The 24,421-nt window shown below is 42.9% G+C and overlaps 1 protein-coding gene across 1 annotated transcript in view; it reads right to left on the bottom strand.

The window, feature by feature from the left end:
- Positions 1–10,399: 10,399 nt before the first annotated feature.
- The window catches only part of FBXW12 (F-box and WD repeat domain containing 12), a 33,623-nt gene continuing 19,601 nt past the window's right edge, over positions 10,400–24,421 (bottom strand). Inside the window, 5 exon segments of the mRNA XM_065947114.1 lie at positions 10,400–10,929; positions 14,989–15,116; positions 15,208–15,386; positions 16,450–16,660; positions 18,050–18,208. Coding sequence (XP_065803186.1) covers positions 10,821–10,929; positions 14,989–15,116; positions 15,208–15,386; positions 16,450–16,660; positions 18,050–18,208 — 786 coding nt within the window. The 3' untranslated portion in view covers positions 10,400–10,820.

The following is a 24,421-nucleotide window of genomic DNA, read 5'->3' as shown; positions in this document are numbered from 1 at the left end:
GCAGCTCCTGCATTGCAGAAGGGTTCTTTACCACTGAGCTACTGGGGAAGTCCTAAAGTCCTAATTAGGAAACACCTAAAGAGATGGTTGGATGGCATCACGACTCAATAGACATGAATTTGGGTAAACTCTGGGAGTGGTGATGGACAGGGAAGCCTGGTGTGCTGCAGTCCATGGGATCGCAAAGAGTCAGACATGACTGAGCGACTGAACTGAACTGAACTGAAACGCACTTACCATTCAAGTGTAAGCGCAAAATGACAGCCGCCACTCTGGTCTATTGAAGTATTCATTTGTATTTCTAAACTAAGAATATATGCAAGCTTAAAAACTTCTAATAAATAAATATAAGGGTTTGAGCTAAGTGTATCCCTGATGCCACTCAGCTCCAAGATTCTGTGAGCCTCTGTTCCCATGGTGCCATGGTTCTAATATTCCAAACCAGAGGAGAATCATTTGACTGAGACATTAACAGGCAGTCCTACTCTCTTGTTTTGGACTTCTACCGAAGTTTGAACATGGGTGGAATGGGCTATACAGTGAAGAAGCGCACAATAAAAGCAGGAGATCCTCTATACCTGCGGAAGGCCCTTGTGTACAACCTTGGAGAGGAGAAGAGAACCAGGATTCACATTCAAAAACTCCAGCAGGCTCTAAATATGCGATTCAGGGAGATTGATAAAGAGAAAGCAGCCTTGAAGAAGTTTTTGGTTAAGCTTCAAAGGACAACTGGGTATTTTCCTCAAATGCCCTTCTGGTGACCAATGCCACTGTGCGCGAGGAGTTCCGTGAGAGGTCCAATACAAAACACATCTGTGTCTCCTTCTGTTATTGCTGTGATCCAAGAAAGCATTATAAAAAACCATTGGGACAAGTTAAAAAAAAAAAGACTATACAATTGAACATAAAGATGAAATGTCTAGAAGAAAATCAACAAATATCTCCTACAAAAAAGAGACTAGAGCATTATTTTTTCCAGATGATTCCATATATTTACAACTTGAAGTGGTAATATGCAGTGCATATATTATTTCCATTCAGAATTTTCCTTGAGACCAGAATAAAGCTTAGCCATTGTAGAGCTCTTTGTGATATTGATAGTAGCATGCATATATTTGTCTTAATTCTGTTTTTTTTAATCACTGATGTCATTTTCAATTGTTTTTCTGTAGTTTTAATAGCATGAATAAAAGTTAGTTTGAGAAACTTCCCTGATGGTCTGGTGGTTAAGACTGCATGCTTCCAATGCAGGGGATGCAGGTTTGATCCCTGGTCAGGGAACTAAGATCCCACATACCATGTGGCAGGGTCACAAAATAAAAAGAAATAAAATATGAATAATAAAATAATCTTTTAAAAAGTTAGTTTGAAAATAATGATATAGTAGGAGAAACTTAGAATCTTGATTCTTTAGTTGTTTGTTGTTGTTCAGTGACTCCGTCATGTTCGGCTCTTTGTGACCCCGGGGACTGCAGCACACCAGGCTTTCTGTCCTTCACCGTTTCCCAGAGCTGGCTCAAACTTATGTCCATTCAATTGGTGATGCCATCCAACCATCTCATTCTCTTTTACCCGCTTCTCCTCCTGCCTTCAATCTTTCCCAGCATCAGGGTCTGCTCTTTGCATCAGGTGCCCAAAGTATTGGAACTTCTGCTTCAGCATCAATCTTTCCAGTGAATATTCAGGACTGATTTCCTTTAGGATTGACTGGTTTGATCTACTTGCAGTCCAAGGGACTCTCAAGAGTCTCCTCCAACACCACAGTTCGAAAGCATCAATTCTTCAGCACTAAGCCTTCTTTATGGTCCAACTCTCACATCCATACATGACTACTGGAAAAATCATAACTTTGACTATATGGATCTTTGTTGGCAAAATAATGATTCTTTAAGGGAACTTGATCAAATCTAGGTCTGGCCATGCATTGCCTGTGTAATCCTGGATTTAGAAACTCTTCTTTTACCCAAGATAGAGATAATAACACTTATATCAAAACACTGCTTTAACAAGACAATCTATATAGAGATTAAATAAGACAATATATGTACAGGGGATGTTGCAGACACCCCCAAGTGGTAATAGTTGGCATTGTAGTTAATTTTGTTTTAAATATTATTTTATGACTATATAATAATTAAATTTGTTTGAATTATTACTCAGATTTTCTTCTTAGCTCTTCTACTAACATCCTAGGTCTCCAAACAAGTCTGTTTCCATTCCTAGACCTTGGTTTTTGCAAGGCCATAATGTGAAAACTGGACTAAATCATCTCTAAGGTCCTTTTCAACTTTAAATTCTTTGAAACTAAAACTCCATAGTTCTACTTTGAAATGTGCTTGTGGGACAGAAAAAGGATCCAGCAATCAGAAAACATATCAAGGTGACTTCATGGGCTTGGATATATTACCCTATTTAACCATGACATATCTACCAATCCTATGTTTAAAGATACATGCTATTCAAATATGATATATTCTCATGATATATTTGCTGGGTGATGGCAGAGCAAATGCACCTCACTTCTTGAAAGCCCTTGGGATTAAGTTGCATGTATTTATTACTTCTTTAGGCTCTACAGTGAAATAGACACAGATTCTGGAGATTTTACTGTTTAATACTAGGCAAGTTCAGTTCAGTTTAGTTGCTCAGTTGTGTCCAACTCTTTGCGACCCCATGAACTGGGCACGCCAGGCCTCCCTGTCCACCGCCAACTGCTCGAGTCTACCCAAACCCATGTCCATTGAGTTGGTGATGCCATCCAACCATTTCATCCTCTGTCATCCCCTTCTCCTCCTGCCCCCAATCCCTCCCAGCATCAGGGTCTTTTCCAATGAGTCAGCTCTTCGCATCAGGTGACCAAAGTATTGGAGTTTCAGCTTCAACATCAGTCCTTCCAATGAACACCTGGGACTGATCTCCCTTAGGATGGACTGGTTGGATCTCCTTGCAGTCCAAGGGACTCTCAAGAGTCTTCTCCAACACCACAGTTCAAAATCATCAATTCTTTGGCGCTCAGCCTTCTTTATAGTCCAGCTCTCACGTCCATATTGGAAAAACCATAGCTTTGACTAGACAGACCTTTGTTGAGAAAGTAATGTCTCTGCTTTTTAATATGCTGTCTAGGTTGGTTGTAACTTTCCTTCCAAGGAGTAAGCATCTTTTAATTTCATGGCTGCAATCACCATCTGTAGTGTTTTTGGAGCCCCCAAAAATAAAAACACTGTTTCCCCATCTGTTTGCCATGAAGTGATGGGACCAGATGCCATGATCTTAGTTTTCTGAATGTTGAGCTTTAAGCCAACTTTTTCACTCTCCTCTTTCACTTTCATCAAGAGGCTCTTTAATTCTTCTTCATTTTCTGCCATAAGGATGGTGGTATCTGCGTATCTGAGGTTATTGATATTTCTCCCGGCAATCTTGATTCCAACCTGTGCTTCCTCCAGCCCAGCGTTTCTCATGATGTTCTCTGCATAAAAGTTAAATAAGCAGGGTGACAATATACAGCCTTGACATACTCCTTTACCAATTTGGAACCAGTCTGTTGTTCCATGTCCAGTTCTAACTGTTGCTTCTTGACCTGCATACAGGTTTCTCAAGAGGCAGGTCAGGTGGTCTGGTATTCCCATCTCTTGAATTTTCCACAATTTATTGTGATCCACACAGTCAAAGTCTTTGGCATAGTCAATAAAGCAGAAATAGATATTTTTCTGGAACTCTCTTGATTTTTCAATGATCCAGTGGATGTTGGCAATTTGTTCTCTGGTTCCTCTGCCTTTTCTAAAACCACCTTGAACATCTGGAAGTTCACGGTTCATATATTGCTGAAGCCCGGCTTGGAGAATTTTGAGCATTACCTTACTAGCGTGTGAGATGAGTGCAACTGTGTGGGAGTTTGAGCATTCTTTGGGATTGCTTTCTTTGGGATTGGAATGAAAACTGACCTTTTCCAGCCCTGTGGCCACTGCTGAGTTTTCCAAATTTGCTGGCATATTGAGTGCAGCACTTTCACAGCATCATCTTTCAGGATTTAAGTAGCTCAACTGGAATTCCATCACCTCCACTAGCTTTGTTCATAGTGATGTTTCTAAGGCCCACTTGACTTCACATTCCAGGATGTCTGGCTCTAGGTGAGTGATCACACCATCATGATTATTTGGGTCGTGAAGATCTTTTTTGTACAGTTCTTCTGTGTATTCTTGCCAGCTCTTCTTAATATCTTCTGCTTCTGTTAGGTCCATACCATTTCTGTCCTTTATTGTGCTCATCTTTGCATGAAATATTCCCTTGGTATCTCTAAATTTTCTTGAAGGGATTCTCTAGCCTTTCCCATTCTGTTGTTTTCCTCTATTTCTTTGCATTGATCACTGAGGAAGGCTTTCTTATCTCTCCTTGCTATTCTTTGGTACTTTGCATTCAAATGAGTATATCTTTCCTTTTCTCCTTTGCTTTTCACTTCTCTTCTTTTCACAGTTATTTGTAAGGCCTCCTCAGACAGTCATTTTGCTTTTTTGCATTTCTTTTTCTTGGGGATGGTCTTGATTCCTGTCTCCTGTACAATGTCATGAACCTGCGTCCATAGTTCATCAGGCACTCTGTCTATCAGATCTAATCCCTTAAATCTATTTCTCACTTCCACTGTATAGTCATAAGGGATTTGATTTAGGTCATACCTGAATGGTCTAGTGGTTTTCCCCACTATCTTCAATTTAAGTCTGAATTTGGCAATAAGGAGTTCATGATCTGATCCACAGTCAGCTATTTGTTATACCTTCATGTATACTTTAAGTTGCTTATATTTTTAAATTGTACATATGTCCATGGGGTCGTAAAGAGTTGGACACGACTGAAGTGACTTAGCACACATCTTTCCTCCATTTTACTGCCTTTGTATTTCATCAAGATCAGTGATATTTTCACAGAAATACAGTGATATTTATGTGAGTCTCTTTCAAGGTTCTTTATTCTGTTCCAATTATCTATGACTGTTTTTCCATCCAATACCACACTTGGTTACTGGAGCTTTAAGTTGTGAAGTCGGGCAGTGTCAGTACTCCAACGTCAGTACTGGTGATTCTGGGTCTTTTGCCACTTCAGATATACTTTAGTATCACCTAGCTGACATCCACAAAAGAACATGCTGGCATTTTAATAGGAATTGCATTGAACCTATAAACCGCTGTGAACAATGAACATCTTGACAAAATTGAATTTTCCCATCCATTAACATATCTCTACCTGTATTTCCTTTTAAACTTCTTTCATCAGAGTTTTGTAGTTTTCCCCATATAGATCTTATATGCATTTTCTTAGATTTACATATAATTGAATTTTTTGAGTGTTAATGTAAATGGTAACACATTCTAAATTTAAAATTCTACGTTTATTGCTGGTATAATAAATGTGTTAATAACCTTTTGTACATTAACCTTGTATCCTGTAAACTTGCTGTAATAACTTTATTAGTTCCAGAAATTTTTTGTTTATTCTATATAGACAATCATGTAATAAATGAATGTTTTATTTCCTCTTTTCCACGCTGTATAACTTTTATTTCCCTTTTTTGTTGTTACCACATGACCTAGATCTTCTGGTATGATGTTGAAAAGGAATGGTGAGAGGACATCAGCCTTGTTCCTGCTCTTAGTGGAAAAGCTTCTAGTTTATTGCCATTAAGTATGATGTTAGCTGTAGATGTTATCAAGTTGAGAGTTCCCCTCTATTCCTAGTTTCCTAATTTTATAAAAAAATGAGTGCTGGATTTTGTCAAATAGTTTTTATCTATTGATATAGTCATGTGATTTTTCTTTGTTAGCCTGTTGATGTGGTAGATTAATGGATTTCCAGATGGTAAACCAAATTTGCATACCTGGAATAAATTCTTTCCATACATTTCGGTTTTGATTTGCTAATATTTTGTTGAGAACTTTTGCATTTGTATTCATGAGAGAGACTGGTCTATAGTTTTAAAGACAATCTGGTTTTGGTTTTAGAATAATGCTGGCCTCATATAGAGCAAGGAGGTTCTGTTCTGCATCTTATATTCTGGAAGAGATTGTAGAGAATTGGCATAAATTCTTCCTTTAATTCACCAGTGAACCTATCTGGGCCTGCTGCTGTTCTGAAAGCTTTTTAATTATTGATTCAATTTATTAGATACAGGCCTATTCAGTCTTTTTCTTCTTGTGTAAGTTATGGCAGACGCATTTTTCAAGGAATTGCTCCATTTAATCTAGGTTACCAAATTTTGTGGACATATGGTTGTTCACAGTATTTCCTGATTATCCTTCTAATATCCATGGGATCTGTAGTAATGTCCCTCTTTTATTTTGGATCTTACTAATTTGTATTTTCTTTCAGTTAGCTTGGCTAGAGGCTTATCAATTCTATTGATCTTTTCAAAGAACTTTTTCTTTTATTTAACTGAAGCATAATTGACCTATAATACTATGTTAATTCTAGGAGCACAACACAGTGATTCAGTATTTCTACAAAATGTTTCCTATGGTAAGTCTCGTTATCTGTCACCATACAAAGATATTAGTTTTACTGAGTATATTCCACATGTTGTATATTTCATCCTCATGACTCATCTATATTGTAACTGGAAGTCTGTACCTCTTACACTCCACCTATTGCACTCAACCTACCACTCCCTCCCTTACGGCAATCACTATTTCTTCTCTGTATGTATTGTTTTCCTTTTTTCATTTGCTGTTTTTTAGATTCCACATATAAGTTAAAATCACTTCTTTTTTCTTTCTGATTTATTTCACTTAGTGCAATCACCTCTAGGACCTTTCATGCTGTCACACTGAAACCACAAAAGATTTTTCTTTTTATGGCTAATATTCCACTACGTATAATATACCACATCTTCATCCATTCATCTATTGCTGGACATTCAGGTGGTTTCCATATGTTGCCCATTGTTAATGCTGCAATAAACATAAGGGTGCATACATCTTTTCTAATCAGTGTTTTTTTTTCCCATATTTTTTCCATATTTTGGAAAAAATATGCACAATGGAATTGCTAGATCTTATGGTAGTTCTACTTTTAAGGAAACTCCATACTGTTTTCCATAATGCTTGAGCCAATTTGTACCACCAAGAGTGCACAAGGGTTTTCTCCGTATCCTCACCAACACTTGTTATTTCTTATCTTTCTGTAATAGCTATTCTGACATGTGTGAGGTGTTATCTCATTGGGATTTTCAGTTGCATTCCCCTGATGTTTAGTAATGGGAGCTTTTTTTATGTTGAGCATCTTTTCATGTGTCTTAGTCGTATGTATCTATATCTTTGGAAAAATGTCTATTCAGGTCCTTGGTGGGATTGTTAGTCCTTTTGATGTTGAGTTCTATGAGTTCTTTGTATATTTTGCATATTAACCCCTTATCTGTTGTATTATTTGCAAATAAATACCTTCTCCCATTCAACATGCTGTTTTTCCATTTTGCTAAGTTTCCTTTGCAGTACAAAAGCTTTTTGCTTTGATGTAGTCCTGTTTATTTTTACTTTTTTCTTGCCTAATGACACATATAAAAAAAAATATTGCAGAGACCAATGTCAAAGAAGGTACTATGCTTTTCTAGAAGTTTTATGTTTTCGAGTCTTAGACTTAAGCTTTAATCCATTTTGAGGATTTTAGTGATGTGGGAAAGTAGTTGTTTCTTTGGCATGAAACTGTCCAGTTTACCCAACACCCATTATTGAAGACACTGTCTTTTCCTCATTGTGTATTCTTGCCTACTTTGTCATCATAACTGCCCACAGTTCTGTCAGCATCATCTCCCAAACTTGTTGAATGGCTTATTCAGACATCCTGCACAACAGTGCCTCAGAACGAAGAACCCATTTTACAACAGAGGGGTGACGATGAGCTCATGACTGTGCAATGCGTTGATCTTGTCATGTATCCATCATCCGGAAGTAACTGGCCTGATACAATATGGGATGGCCTACTGAAAGCTCAGCTAAGACGCTGGCTGGGCAGACAATACTTAGTGAGGTTTGGATACAATCTTCCAATACAAGACATGGTGTGTGCTCTGAACCAATGACCAATAGTGTGACTACAGCGAAAATACATGGTTAGCAATTAGTATTTTGCAGTTTAAGACTTGACTTGTAACCAATGACTACAGAACTTTATGACTGACAGTGTCACTATAACCAAGAATACAGTTACCAGTCACTATTTTGCAGTCTGTTAAGACTTGACCTGTAGCCAATGACTAGGGACATTTAAAAACAATTAATACAGAATACATATGCCTACACCAGGAGTTAATGGAAGGTCTCACAGGACCTGCATGCTTCTGCAGGACTCGAGGAGGACCACTTAGGTCCTTACGCTCCTTGACTGGAACAGTGCCCATTGCGCCTTGTAAATCAAGCCTTCAGGACTTTGACTTAGAGGACTTTAGCGCATGACATGCCAAGTGCCTATTCCTGGGGCCACAGCACCACACCCCGGCAGACCATGTTTTCCTGACAAAAGCCCATCTGCCAGACTCAGGACATACCCTTGCCAAGACTCACAGAAATCCCCAGAGCTCCCTATGTCCCCATAGACTCTCTTACAAACCTCCTACACACACCCAAAGCAAGGGACCCCTAGAAATGCATTTGTTCTTGGGTAGGGCTGCCATTCCCCGACATGATACTTAATGTGGCAGCTGTTCCCCGACATGATACCTAATGTGGCAGCTGAAGACTCAGTGCCTGGACCTGATTAGCTGGCCTCCCCTAAGAAATGACCAGAACTGCTTTCCCAGCCATCACGTGTCCAAGTTTCTTAGGTGGGTCCACACACTCAGGAGTTCCCTTGTCTGATCTCCAATCTCTTGCTGACACCCCAACCCCTTTCCCTGTGTCTTCAGAAAACCTTCCTATATCTCAATTTATCTGAAGTTTCCCTTCATCTCCGAACAGCTGTTTCCTTTCCTGCTGTGTCACATGTGTGTGTATGTATATTTATTTCAGCTAATTTCTCATCTCCTCTCCCTTTCCCCACTGCTGCATATACAATGCATTAGTACTTAGTTCATGAGTTTTGGAACATCAAGCAAAACTGTGATTGAACTAAGAGAGAGATTCACACCCCTAAGAGTTATCACTTGAAACCAGTTCCCACAGCTAACAAAGACCTTGGGTTTTTAAGTGTACCAGTTATGCAAGATTTAATGCATTAGGGAAGCTGGGTAAAGGGCACATGGGAACCCTCTGTACTATCTCTGCAAATGTTCTGTAAGTTTAAAATAACTCCAAAATAAACCTTAAGATTAAACGAGAGAAAAACCTTAGATTTTCTCCTCTGGGTAAAACAATTACATGTGGGCTTGGCTACATAGTATATAGGTGCTGTGTCAGGCCAAAAAACTATTGCTAAAAGGCAAATATAGGCAGTAGGGTATATTGGGTACTGGGCAGCTACAGCAGCAGAATGTAGTAGAGAGCTTTTTAATGTCTACTTTCTATTTTTGAGGAGTTTTTCACTGTATGAATCTTGGTTGTGAGTACCTACTATTAAAGCTGAATGGGCCAGACTCTCCCATCCTGAACTTGATGGTGTGGGCATGTGATCCAGGCCAGTAAATCACATATGCACACTCCACTGAGTCTCAAAGAGTCGCACTTCCTTAGGGGCAGATGGGAAGTTTTCAGATAATGGCAGTGATGCCTGTTCAGTGACCGTCATGGGAGCATGGTGGCAGCGGTGTGGTGGAGCTGGAGGGGAAATAGGAACGTGAGCAGCAGAGCCGGGCAGCCAGGCCTTGCTGGAGCCGGCCCTGGCTGTCACCTGCTGCCAGCTTCCCATGGTGCCAGGCCCACTTCTCAAGCCTGCACACTGCCCCTCTACGCTACCCTATTTCTTTCTAATAAATTCATTTTTTGGTGTTAGTGATCCAGCCTGCTGTTCCTGTTGCCTGCAGTTAAGAACTCTAAGGACAGACCTGCTAACCCAGTCGGGGCTTCCACGTGGACCAACTCCAGCGGCGTCCTCTCACAGGGCACAGGACGGCGCCCTGCAGCCATGCAAGGCTGTGCGCAGAGTCACCCAGAGGACAGCCAGAGCTATTTACTGATGTGCGTCTAATGTGTGGAGAAGGCACTGGCAGCCCACTCCAGTGCTCCTGCCTGGAGACTCCCATGGGTGGAGGAGCCTGGTAGGCTGCAGTCCATGGGGTCGTAAAGAGTCGGACACGACTGAGCGACTTCACTCTCACTTTTCACTTTCATGCATTGGAGAAGGCAATGGCAACCCACTCCAGTGTTCTTGCCTGGAGACTCCCAGGGACGGGGAGCCTGGTGGGCTGCCGTCTATGGGGTCGCACAGGGTCAGACACGACTGAAGTGACTTAGCAGCAGCAAAGCAAAGTAACACAGACTAGGAAGATGAAAAAAATATTTACTTCATTAATAACATATTTGGAAAACAAAACAATTATGTTACAATCTGAGTACTTTAAACCTGGGTTTTCTAGCACCCAGGTCTGCATTCACTCCTCTTGGCTACTTACTATCCAAATAACCTTGGACAGTTTGTTTGATAGCTGAAAAATGGGCTAACAGTGGGTTAACTACTCTTCTGTTACATCTCAACTTCTTTGAAAAATACAGACAGTAATATCTACACTTCATTGGCTTCTGGTGAGGATTTAAAAATAAAGTCACCTCACACACCTGTGTGGCCCACAGTAGGTATTTGAAAATCATCATTCTTTTTCCGATGTTGATACAATAATTACTTTAGTCTCTGTATGCAGACAAGCACCTCACCAACTGTGGTGACAATCTTCAGTTGATGCTGTCATCTTAGCCACACTGCACTTGGAAGTAATATGACCTCAGAATACTAGTACCGATGTTTCTGGCTTCCACGCCTACAATGCTCATACCGTCACACTCCACATGAGTAAATCCACTGTGAAGGAAGCGACATGCTACATGTTAACTTTGGAAAAGGACAAATGTTTAAGTCATAAAGCTTTTACACGAAGATGGAGCTGAATCTTGTACGCTCTCCACCCAGTCCACCCCATCTGTGAGTATACTGGGCTTTGACTTGAGGCTTTGATTTGAGGACCTATGTTCATTTGTATCAAGTAGCAAAAATCTTCACATTCTTGAGTGTGATCAGTTCGAGGTCCTCCTGATGGTAGCTGCCTGAATCACAATGATTCCAGCTACTCTGGAAACTTCTCCTGATAGAGTGGTGGGTACCTCATCCAATCTGGGCAGGTTAGAGTCATTTCTCCAAAATTTAGAATTACTATCAATTCCTAACCAGTCTCAGTGAAGGAGATGTAACCGCAGGAGCCAATGGGGCCTTCCGTTTCCACAAACATACAATGCTGCTCTGCTGCACCACAGAAAAATGGGGCAAGTGTGCAAAGAACCAAACCAACAAACAAAAAAAAAGCACTAACAAACCAACCAACAAACACAGAACTGCCTGAGTTTCCTACAGAAGCCCACTTTTTGTCTATAGATTGCTTCTGAAACTAGCTTTGGCTTTCATAAACTACCTTTCAGCTTAGAGTAAATCCCATGTTGACTTACTCAGCTTAAGAGATTAATAAACCACTACAATACTATAAAGTAATTAGCCTCCAATTAAAATAAATTAATATTAAAAAACACATCTTGTGCAAACAACCACCAAAAAAAGAGATTAACAAGAGTGGAATGTGGCAGTTTGCAGACCGTGTCAGAAAACTGCAGGAATGGGTTGGAAAATTGCAGGACTGGCTGGTCTACGGTGGGGCTGGGCAGGGCAACTGCTCCCTGATACAAGCAGTCAGTCAGCAGTCTCCTTGGTTTGTTAGCAAATAAGGCTGAACTAGCACCTATCTTCTTTTTCTCTTTATAGACTTTCTCTTCATCTTCCCCCACCCCCTCAACTCATCTTTAGTAAATTTTCAGAACTCTGTAACTATCCCTAAAACCCAGTTTTAAGAACATTTTCATTGGCCCAAAAAGATCTGTTGTAGCCATCTGCAGTAAATTCCATCTTACCCCCAACCCTGGGCAGCAGTAATTAACCTTCTGTTCCTATAGATTTGTCTTTTCTATATGTACCACATTAAAGGAATCATTCAATATGTGACCTCACACATTTGGCTTCTTTCACCAGCACAATATGTTGGCAGTTCACCTACATGTATGTCATATGCCATTCCTCTTTATGGCCGAATAAAACTCCCCTGTATGGATGCACCATAGTGGATTTATCCATTTACCAGCTGATGGGCATCTGCACTGTTTGCACTTTTAGAGTGTTCTGAATAAATCTGCTAACAGCATTCAAGTACAAGTCTTTGTAGACATGTTTTATTTCTCCTAGGGGTATGCTGCTAGGTTTGCTATTAAATTTATGTTTAACACACCTGTTTTCTTTGGAAAATCAGAGTATGTATTCACAGATCATAACATTTTGGGAAACTGAAAAGCTCCTAAAAAGTAATGAAAAGATAGAGAAATGCAGTCCATAGTTGCCCATCTTGTGGCGATCAGCATAGAGCTAGGTTGCTGGGTTTATGATCGCCAAGTGAAGCCCTCAAAGAGAAATTACCACTTGCATCAACTAAGGATTTCTGAAGAATCTGTTATGAATTGGGAAAGAGCAGAATTCAAGGTTGTAATACATTCCAGGGTTCTGATTAAAGCACATTTATGTTTCTAAGTGTGCTATGCTCATTGAGAACAGTGTCATTTCAGTGAATGGATGTGTTTACCATCCTATAAAATGAGTGTGTTAGTCACTCAGTCGTGTCTGACTCTTGCGACCTCATGGACTGTAGCCCGCCAGGGTCCTCTATCCATGGAATCCTCCAGGCAAGAATAGCCATTCCCTTCTCCAGGGAATCTTCCTGATCCAGGGATCAAACCTGGGTCTCCTGTACTGCAGGTGAATTCTTTACCATCTGAGCCACCAGGGAAGCCTCTGAATAGCACAACTTAAAAACACATATAGAACAGCAGTTTCTGGAACTTCCCTGGTGGCTCAGTGGCTGAGAATATGCCTGCCGACAATATAGGGGACACACGTTTGATCCCTGGTTCAGGAAGATCCAACATGCCACAGGGCAACAAAGCCCATGCACCACAATTACTAGGCCCATACTCTGGAGCCTGAGCTCTCAACAAGAGAAGCCACTGCAACTGGAACAAGCCCGCATGCAGCAATGAAGACCCAGCACAGAGGTAAGTAAATAAATAGTAATTAAAAAAATAAGAAGTTTCTAATTGTGCACAATTAATATTTCAGTGAATGAATGTGTTCTCCTTTGTGTGATGCACGTAGAGCAGTGTTTAAAAACGTGTAAAAAAGAAGTTTCTAGAAGTGCTACTTGCTTACTAAGTTGACAACAGTGTTATTTCAGTGAAAAGATGTTCTAACCATTCAGTAATGATATAGAGAATTCTTTAAAGGCACATATAAAAAAGGGAAGGAAAAAAAAGCACATCTTGGGAGACCAACATCACTGGCAAGCTCTTCAGTGGCCTCCTTCCAGTGGCAACAAGTATTTGTTCGCACATATGTCTCCTGCCACTGGAGGGAAAAAATCATTACTGAGGGGTCATGAGTGGATGTGGGGCATGTAATCAGGGCCTCCACTGGCCTGAGGGGCTTGCTTCACTAAGGCTGGCCTGCAGCCTAGGTACAGACAGAACAGAGCAAGGCCACCTCTCCTGAGGACAAGGGAGGGTAGATAGCAACATATTAGGGTCTTTAGTAGGAAATATACAGTCCCTCATGGCCTGCAGTGTGGAGATGGAATGTTATGGCTCTCAAATTCAGCAACTAGGTAGGTTTGTTATACTGGAGTGGGTTGCCATTTCCTTCTCCAGGGGATCTTCCTGACCCAGGGATCAAACCTGGGTCTCCTGCATTGCAGGCAGAAGCTTTACCATCTGAGCTAATAGGGAGGCAGGTTTGTTATAGGAATCTTTAATTGCAAAAATATTTAGTTGGGGGCATTGTATTTTTTTTTTTTTTTTATTAATACTGTAAGATGTTTGCCACAGGAGGCTGAATTAATCCCATAACTCATAACAAATCACTGATGGTTATGAAGTAGGAGGTGTTACCATAAGTAACCCAGTGAAACTGACAGTCTGGAAGCCCTGTCCTTACTTTGCAGGACTTACTCTGATAAGAAAAAACATGTCATCCCCAAATTCTGGGCTACCCTGGTAGGTCAGCTGGTGAAGAATCCACCTGCAATGCAGGAGATCCCGGTTCCACTCCTGGGTCTGGAAGATCTCCTGGGGAAGGGGTAGGCTACCCACTCCAGTATTCTTGGGCTTCCCTGGTGGCTCAGGCAGTGAAGAATTCACCTGCAATGCAGGAGATCTGGGTTTGATCCCTGGGTTGAAAGATCCCCTGGAGGAGGGCATGGTAACCCACTCCAGTATTCTTGCCTGGAGAATCCCCAGGGACAGAGGAGCCTGGTGGGCTACAGTCCATGGGGTTGCAAAGAGTCAGACATGACTGAGCAACTAAGCACTGCATCCCCAATTCTAATTGTAAACCACAGCACAAAAATCACATTCTCTCCAACTTTTACAGTCTTGCCCCTACAGCCACCTAGGTTTGGTAAACAGACCTGGCGTTGTGCAGGTTACAGAGGTAGGCTAAGGGCTGCATCCAGGCTGACCCTGGCTTCACTGTTCACCCCTGTGGGCCTTTGGGCAAAAACCACATTGCTGATTTCATCTGGGAAATGTGGGTGATGCTAACTGCAGGTGGTGGCTTTGTATATTAAAGGAGATAATGCAAATGATGCATAGTGTAGCATCTTTTTTTAAAAACAGAGGCTAAATATGAACAGTGACTTGCCTCAGGTCGCCATATAGGGAGAGGCAGGCTGGGCTAAGACCCCAAGTCCCATTCACATTCTTGCCAATGGTATCCTCCTGCTGAGGGGCCAGGAGAGGCCAATTTGTAGGTAACATTTAAAAAGTTAGAAGCAATTACCTGGCCCATCTGTGAGACCCACCCAGTAAATGATAGCAGCTCTTGAGGACGGGAAATTTATTCTCCTTGTTCCACATGTAGACTCGCAGGGAGAGGTCGAAGGAAGAGGTGATGACTCGAGTCTGGTCCTTGAAACGAAAAACCAAGTGAGGCAGGGATGCAGGCTCCAAGGCATGGAGCCACGAGGCTGGCAGCAGGCGGGCAAGGGGCCACACTCACCACCCATATGGACGTGATGGGCCTCTGGTGGTCCTGAAAGGCCACCAGCTGCAGGCCGTGAATGGTGAAGAGCACCAGCTCCGAGCCAGACACCAGCAGGATCACCTGGGAGCCGTGGCTCTTCATGAGGTGAGGAGGCATCATGGTGTCTGGCAGCAGGAAGCTCGCGATCTGTTGTGCTTTTTGAAATAAAGGCACAGAGATTGTCACGTCTTAGTAGCAGCTGGGGTTCCGGAATAGACATGCCTCACCTACGAGGATGTGGAATAATGAAAAGAGCAACGGCTTTGTGTCACATCTGCAGTCAATCCTGACCCATGCATTTACTCCCCTAGTCTACTGGTCATCAGCTCTCAAACGTGGATTGTGCTGCTTCACAGGGGGACTGTGAGATTCAAGGCCATATGTACGTGGGAGTGACAGTATCGGCCCATGGTACTATCCAGGGGTGAGGCTTCCACCCTGCTCTCTACCCTTCCCCACCTAAGACAGGGAGATGCAAGACATGACCACATGAGAACTATGACATTTATGACATCTGCTGAAAACTACTGTTTTATACTGTACAGCATTCCTTGTTAAAAAAAAAATTAATTTGATCGTTTCCTTATGGAGTTTAGTTAGCACCAGGAAAATAAAATTACCTCTTTTGAAGAGTTCATGCGTTTTCTCGTATCAGACAAGGGATTATATTACACATCCTGTTTCCCTTTTTTTCCTCGGCTGCCAGGAAGCTCAGAGTAAAATTTATGGTCAAATGATGATAGGAAAACAAACGAATATAATACAAAGGAAAAAATGCTAAGGAACAAAGAAAAGGCCTCTCAGGGTGATGTGGGGTTTGGAAAACAGAGGAGACAGGAAAGGAGATAGATGCGGGTCTTATTTTCCTATTGGACTAGGAGCTCCTTAGGGAAGAGACAGTTGTGGCTTATATTCATCTCTGTGTGCACTCAGTGCTGAGAGTGGTGACTCTGACACAGTTGTAAAAGGAGAGGTGGGGATGAATGGAAGCAGAGAAGGGAGAAGAGTGGACAGCAGTTAACATCTGAATCCCACGGCCATGAAGAGGGCCCCAACATACAGCAAGTGTTCAACCACTCCACCAGCCCACAAAATCACAACTAGAAAACATTTGTGGGGTCACTATGATGAAAGGAAAGAAAAAGTGCCCCAAAGGAAACTTGAGGAATCTGTGCTTGAAGCATTGTAAGGTAGTGGTGGTGACATGGGGATCCTTACCGAGAATGTCCGCTCTATCCCTGGGCTTTCTGGTCCCTAGCTCATAGGTGGTGATGACCAACTGCATGCCGTTGTCATTTCTGTGCATCACCATCAGCCTGGCTGCCTCGTCGGGGGCCCAGCAGGCTTTGGACGTCAGCCAGATGGGGAGAGTGGCGGAGGCAGGAGTCTCTTCTTCCGACTGGCACAGCAAGGACTGAGTGTAGAACACCTGGGGAAACAGCGCCGCACGTCTCATCGCTGGTGAGGGAGACTTCTCCAGCCAGGAGCACTCCAAAAGCCCCCACTAGACCACATCCACGGTGACTGTAATGGGTCTCACAGGGTGCCTCATGTGGACCCGCCTTTCTCAAACGCCCTTCCCAGGGAAAAGAGGTTAACCCCACCCCATGTCTGGCCCTGCTGGAAAGATCTTGGCACACCAGTCCCAGTGAGGTCAGCATAATGGGTGAATCAAATAAATGGATTTTCTTTTCCTGAGCGCCTGTCATCATCTTGCTTCTGCCTTCAATGTCTTCCTCCATACTCCTTTCCTATCTTCTTGCAGTCTGGCTCCAAATCCCTTCTTGGTTCCTGGAACTGATGTGAGGCTGCCCACCAATCCTATGGCCTCTCTCCTTTGGCTGCCGTCCCTGACCCCTGGCCTCCCCTGACTCCAAGGTCCCGGTTCCGTCCAGCTCGGCCACTGCTTCTCTTTCTCTGTCCTTCCTTGCTCACCGACCCCGGTATGTCTCAAGACCCTCTCCAGCTGCCTGCTTTTTACTCCAGTCTAATTTTCCAATTCAGGCTTTCCGGGTGGCTCAGTGGTAAAGAATCCACCTACCAAGGTAGGAGACACAGAAGATGCAGGTTTGACCCCTGGGTTGGGTAAATCCTCTGGGGTAGGAAATTACAACCCACTCCAGTATTCTTGCCTGGGAAATCTCATGAACAGAGGAGCCCAGCAGTCACAAAGAGTTGGACACGAGTGAAGGACAAAGTTTATGGGCGTACCTGCGCTCACGCATGCAAAAACATACACACACACACACACACACACACACACACACACACACTTTTCCAATTCAGACCTTGGCACTCAGCCTGAGCATCTCTGAGCCCATGAATCACAGGCATAGGCAGCCATTCTCACAGGCAAGCTGTGATTGGGCCTCCAGGTAATGGATACAGTCCCCACGCTGTCAGCATCTCCTCCATGCTGGCCCACTGTCTTCCTTACTCTTGTTGAAGCCTGTTCTCAGGTCACTAATACCTCATAAGCATTTCCACCAGGACATCCCAAACCTTTTCAAAACTGAATTCTGTCATCTCCAGTCAGGTAGCTGACCCCCTCCAGCCTGTGCGCAACACGGGAGCGTGGAAAGAACAGAGGCTCCGGGGCGAGGCCGCCATGGCCATCAGCTCAGCTGTTGGCCCTGAGAAGGCAGTCACGGCTGTGAAAGGTCAGAGGTGACTCATCATCACCCATGCAGGCTGTGCGGTTTGGTCCTACATGAGAAGCTGCCCCCCCAGATGCACCCCAAAAGCCCAAGGCACAGGACCCACCACGCTTGTGCACAAAGCCAGCCCCCTGAGGCAAGGGACACAGCCCGCCACTGACCTCGGGGCTCAAGTCTGAGTTCTGGGTTGACGCGAACACCCACTGCCGGTCGGGCGAGCAGAGGAGAGTGGTGGGGTTGCCGGGAAACACGCTGACTCTGGAGAGCAGCTGCAGCCAGGGCACTGTGAGTGTGTAGACTGCCCCCTCAGCACAGGTGGCCTGCAAGCGACAGGACAAGAGCGGGATCAAGGCCACAAGGCACCAGCAAGTGTCCAAGGAGAGAAGCAAAGGTCTGAGCAACACAGAAACGCAGTTCCTACAGAAGAACAGTCAGGTAATTAACAGACTAACACTGAAATCCATGTACAAGGACTTCCCTGCTGGTCCAGTGGTAAAGAACCCGCCTTCCAATCCGCAGGGGACGTGGGTGTGAACCCTGACCGGGGAACCATGATCCCACATGCCACTGAGCAACTAAGCCTGAGCACCGAACCTACTGAGTCCATGTGCTGCAACAAGCACATGGCGCAGTCAAAAAACAAACAGAATTCATGTCCAGTGAAACTTTCTGGAAACAAATCCTGGGGAAGCTGAGCTGGGGTGGTCACCACAGACACATCACAATACAGCTAACTACTAGGCTTTAAATATTTCAAAAAATCCTTTAGGCCTTTGATTTTTAAAACTCCAGTATCTAACAAGAGAAGTAAGGGTGGCAGTAGCCTTTGCAACAGAAACACTGTGGCATAATATTTTCACAAAATTCAAGGAAAGCATAAGCCAGGGATTCAGTGTCCAGCCCGGTCACTCTTTAAGCCCCTAGACTACAGAACCACAATGCTAAAGCAAGAACTGCATTCGTGGGCCCTTCCTGGGGCCCTGACCAGGGGATGCGCTTCATCAAATCACAACATACAATGCAAATGTTACCAAAAGAACTGGTGGTGTTATGAAATACATTAAACTGTAAATCAACGAGCTAATTAAAAAAAGGTAGACACAAGGAAGAACAGGTTTAAATATTTTATGTTCTCAAAAAGTTGGAAATAATACATCTTTAAAAAGTGAGAAGGAAAAAAAAAAGTGAGAAGGATCAAAATAGAATAACTCACTGACTGCCATGGGAGTAAAGATAACAAATAAAACAGGTGACAGGCCTAAATAAAGAAAAAGGAGAAAGAAAGTGTTAAGGTGCAGAAAACCGGGGCTTCCTTGGTGGTCCAGTGGCTAAGAATCCCCATTCCCAATGCAGAGGGCCTGGGTTTGATCCCTGTTCAGGGAACTAGATCCCGCATGCCTCAACTAGGAGTCCACATGCTACAACTAGAGATCTGAAGTGCCACAACTAAGACTTGGTGCGGCCAAGTAAGGGCTTCCCAGGTGGTGCAGGGGTAAAGAATCCGTTTGCCAATGCAGGAGACACAAGAGATTTGAGTTTGATCCCTGGGTTGGGAAGATCCCTTGGAATAGGAAGTGGCAACCCGCTCCAGTATTCCTGCCTGAGAATCCCATGGACAGAGGAGCCTGGCAGGCTACTGTCCACGGGGGTCACAAAGAGTTGGACATGACTGAACATATGCAGCCAAATAAAAGAAAAAATTGCATTCTGCTGATGACATGATGGTGTGGAACGTCTCTCCATGTGCTAGTGACCATCTGATTGTATTCTTTTGAGAATGCTCAAACTACCGCACAACTGCACTCATCACACACACTAGCAAAGTAATGCTCAAAATTCTCCAACCCAGATTTCAGCAGTACATGAACCGAGAACTTCCAGATGGTCAAGCTGGATTTAGAAAAGGCAGAGGAACCAGAGATCAAATTGCCAACATCCGCTGGATCATTGAGAAAGCAAGAGTTTCAGAAAAACATCTACTTCTGTTTTATTGACTATGCCAAAGTCTCTGTGTGGATCACAACAAATTGTGGAAAATTCTTAAACAGATAGGAAAACCAGACCACCTGACCTGCCTCCTGAGAAATCTGTATGCAGGTCAAGAAGTAACAGTTAAAACTGGACATGGAACAACACACTCGTTCCAAATAGGGAAAGGAGTATGTCAAGGCTGTATATTGTCACCTTGCTTATTTAACTTATATGCAGAGTACATCATGTGAAATGCTGGGCTGGATGAGCAGAAGCTGGAATCAAGACTGCTGGGAGAAATATCAGTAACTTCAGATACGTAAATGATACCACCTTTATGGCAGAAAGTGAAAAAAAACTAAAGAGCCTTTGGATGAAAGTGAAAGAAGAGAGTGAAAAAGTTGGCTTAAAATTCAACATTCAGAAAACTAAGATCTTGACATCCAGTTCCATCACTTCCTGGCGGATAGATGGGGAACAATGGAAACAGTAAGAGACTTTATTTTGGGGGCTCAAAAATCACTGCAGATGGTGACTGCAGCCATGAAATTAAAAGACGCTTGCTCCTTAGAATAAAAGCTATGACCAATCTAGACAGCATGCTAAAAAGCAGAGACATTACTTTGCCAACAAAGGTCCGTCTAGTCAAAGCTATGGTTTTCCCAGTAGTCATGTATGGTTGTGAGAGTTGGACTATAAAGAAAGCTCAATGCTGAAGAATTGATTCTTTTGAACTGTGGTATTGGAGAAGACTCTTGAGAGTCCCCTGGACAGCAAGGAGATCCAACCAGTCCATCCTAAAGGAAATAAGTCCTGAATATTCATTGGAAGGACTGATGCTGAAGCTGAAATTCCAATACTATGGCCACATGATGTGAAGAACTGACTCACTGAAAAAGACCCTGATGCTGGAAAAGATTGAAGGCGGGAGGAGAAGGGGATGACAGAGGATGAGATGGTTGGATGGCATCACTGACTTGATGGACATGAGTTTGAATAAGCTCCAGGAGTTTGTGATGGACAGGGAAGCCTGGTGTCCTGCAGTCCATGGGGTCGCAAAGAGTTAGACACGACTGAGCGACTGAACTGAACTGAGGAGTGTTCAGATCCTTTGCATAATTTAAAAGCTGTCTTGTGTCCCTTTTCCTGATTGGTACCAATTCTTTATATATTCTGGACACAGTCCTGTGTCTTATTTATATGTAAGAGTGAAGTCGCTCAGTCGTGTCCGACTCTTTGTGACCCCATGAACTGTAGCCTACCAGGCTCTTCCGTCCATGGGATTTTTCAGGCAAGAATATTGGAGTGGGTTGCCACTTCCTTCTCCAGTTTATACACGGGAAATACATTATTCCAGTCTGAAGCTTTTTTGTTTTTCTTAACATCTTCTAAAGAGCAAAAGTTGTAAACTTGATGAAATCGAATTTGTTCATTTTTTATTACACAGCTAGTCCCTTGTGTGTCTTAAGAAATCGTTACTTTTGAAAATTTCCTGCTAATCTACTCCCACCAAAACCAGTTAGAATTAATAGGCTGAACTTCCCTGGTGAGCCAGTGGTTAAGATCTGCACTGCTAGTACAAGGGGCACAGGTTTAACCCCTAGTTGGGGAAGGTCCCGCAAGCCGCACAGTGCGAGCAAAAAATAATAAAAAAATTTTTCTTTTTTACCAAAGAATTAACAGGCAAATTTAGCAAGGCTGTTAGATACAGGTAACTATACAAAAGCCAAATGCACTTCTATGTATATTTACACAGAAATTATTTCTATGTATGCCACCTAGAGCATGCATGGCAATTTCTATACATTCTCCTATTACTCTAGGTCTGCACCCTACCCACTTACGCAGCCTCAAGACAGAAGAGTCTGGAGTCAACAATGGTTTAATGGATCGGGGAGCTTATATCTGAAGCAAGGCCCTTAAGTGACAGTCTACCACAGCAGCAGGGAGCAGGCAGGACATAGGAGCAGCCTTCACTATTGAGTGGGCAGTTGCTATTGTTCAGTCGCTCAATTGTGTCCAACTCTTTGCAACCCCAAGTATGCCAGGCTTCCCTGTCCTTCACCATCTCCTGGAGTTTGCTCAAACTCACGTCCACTGAATCAATGATGCAATCCAACCATCTTGTCCTCTGTCGTCCCCTTCTCTTCCTGTCTTCAATCTTTCCCAGCATCAGGGTTTTTTCTAATGAGTCAGTTCTTTGCATCAGGTGGCCAGACTATTGGAGCTTCAGCTTTAGCATCAGTCCTTCTAATGAATATTCAAGATTAATGTCCTTTAGGACTAACTGGTTTGATCCCCTTGCAGTCCAAGGGACTCTCAAGAGTCTTTTCCAACACCACAGTTCCAAAGCATCAATCTTTGGAGTTCAGCCTTTATGGTTCAACTCTCACATGACATGGCTACTGGAAAAAAACATTCCTTTGATTACACGGATCATTGTTAGCAAAGTAATGTCTCTGCTGTCAAGGTTCGTCACAGCTTTTCTTCCAAGGAGCAAGTGTCTCCTAATTTCATGGCTTCAGTCACTATCTGCAGTGATTTTGGAGCCCAAGAAACTAAAATCTCTCACTGTTTCCCCATCTATTTTCCATGAAGTTATGGGACAGGATGCCATGATCTTATTTTTTTGAATGTTGAGTTTTAAGTCAGCTTTTCCACTCTCCTCTTTCACCTTCAACAAGAGGTTCTTTAACTTTAGCTCCTCTTCACTTTCTGCCATTAACAGTGGTGTCATCTGCATATCTGAGGTTATTGATATTTCTCCCAGCAATCTTGATTCCAGCTTTTTCTTCATCTAGCCTGGCATTTCGCATGATATACTCTGCCTGTAAGTTAAATAAGCAAGGAGACAATATACAGCCTTGATGTACTCCTTTTCCCATTTGGAACCAGTCTGTTGTTCCATGTCCAGTTCTAACTGTTGCTTCTTGACCTGCATACAGATTTCTCAGGAGGCAGGTCAGGTGGTTTGGTATTCTCATCTCTGGAAGAATTTTCCACAGTTTTTTGTGATCCACACAAAGACTTTGGCATAGTCAATAAAGCAGAAGTAGATGTTTTTCTGGGACTCTCTTGCTTTCTCGATGATCCAGCGGATGTTGGCAATTTGATCTCTGGTTCCTCTGCCTTTTCTAAATCCAGCTTGACCATCTGGAAGTTCATGTACTGCTGAAATCTGAGTTGGAGAATTTTGAGCATTACTTTGCTAGCATGTGAGACGAGTGCAATTGTGGGGTAGTTTGAACATTCTTTGACATTACCCTTCTTTGGGACTGGAATGAAAACTGATCTTTTCCAGTCCTGTGGCCATTGCTGTGTTTTCCATATTTGCTGGCATAATGAATGCAGTTCTTTAACATTATCATCTTTTAGGATTTTAAATAGCTTAGCTGGAATTCCATCACGTCCACTAGCTTTGTTCACAGTGATGATTCCTAAGGCCCACTTGACTTCACACTCCAGGATGCCTAGATCTAGGTAAGTGACCACACCATCATGGTTATCTGGGTCATTAAGATGTTTTTTATATAGTTCTTCTGTGTATTCTTGCCACCTCTTCTTGGTATCTTTAGCTTCTGCAAGGTTCATACCATTTCTGTCCTTTACTGTGCCCATCTTTGCATGAAATAGTCCATTGATATCTCTTAATTTTCTTGAAGAGATCTCTAGTCTGTCCCATTTTATTGTTTTCCTCTATTTCTTTGCAATGTTCACATAGGAAGGCTTTCTTATCACTCCTTGCTATTGTTTGAAACTCTGCATTCAGATGGGTACATCTTCCCTTTTCTCCTTTGCTTTTTGCTTTTGTTCTTTTTTCAGCTATTTGTAAAGCCTCCTCGGACAACCATTGTGCCTTTTTGCATTTCTTTTTCTTGGGGATGGTGTTGATCGCTGCTTCCTTGTACAATGTTACAAACCTCTGTCCATAGTTCTTCAGGCACTCTATTAGCTCTAATCCCCTGAATTTATTTGTCACTTCCCACTGTATAACCATAAGGCATTTGATTTAAAGTGTGTTAGTTGCTCAGTCATGTCAGACTCTTTGGGACCTCATGGACTGTAGCCCTCCAGACTCCTCTCTCCATGGGATTCTCCAGGCAAGAATACTAGAGTGAATTGCTATTTCCTACTCCAGGGGATCTTCCCGACCCAGGGATCGAACTCACATCTCCCACACTGAAGGCAGATTTTTTACTGTCTGAGCCACCAGGGAAGCCCAGGATTGTCTTTATTCAGACTTAATAATACAGTTTACTCATTTCTCTGCTTTCAGCCCTCTTGCGTCACTTCTTGCTCTTTCCTTCCCCTTTCTTCTTCTCTCCCGGCTGAAGACTGCTTTCCCAGGAAGGGCTTTATCATCAGCCTGTGTGCTCTCTGCTCTGGAGGCTCACGCTTCACTCAAGCCTGTTTCTGTCCCTCGAAACTCCTGCAACCCCTCCTGTCTGTGGTCCAATTTATGGTTAGAGTTATGGAACTGATTTAGAGTATACCTTTATGGCCTAGTGGTTTTCCCTACTTTCTTCTATTTAAGTCTGAATTTTGCAATTACACCTTCACAA

The sequence above is a fragment of the Muntiacus reevesi genome, chromosome 10 (assembly GCF_963930625.1).
Source record: "Muntiacus reevesi chromosome 10, mMunRee1.1, whole genome shotgun sequence".
Classification (NCBI taxonomy): Eukaryota; Metazoa; Chordata; class Mammalia; order Artiodactyla; family Cervidae; genus Muntiacus; species Muntiacus reevesi.
Note: the sequence above shows the minus strand (reverse complement) of the source record. Positions and strands in the feature narration are given on the sequence as shown.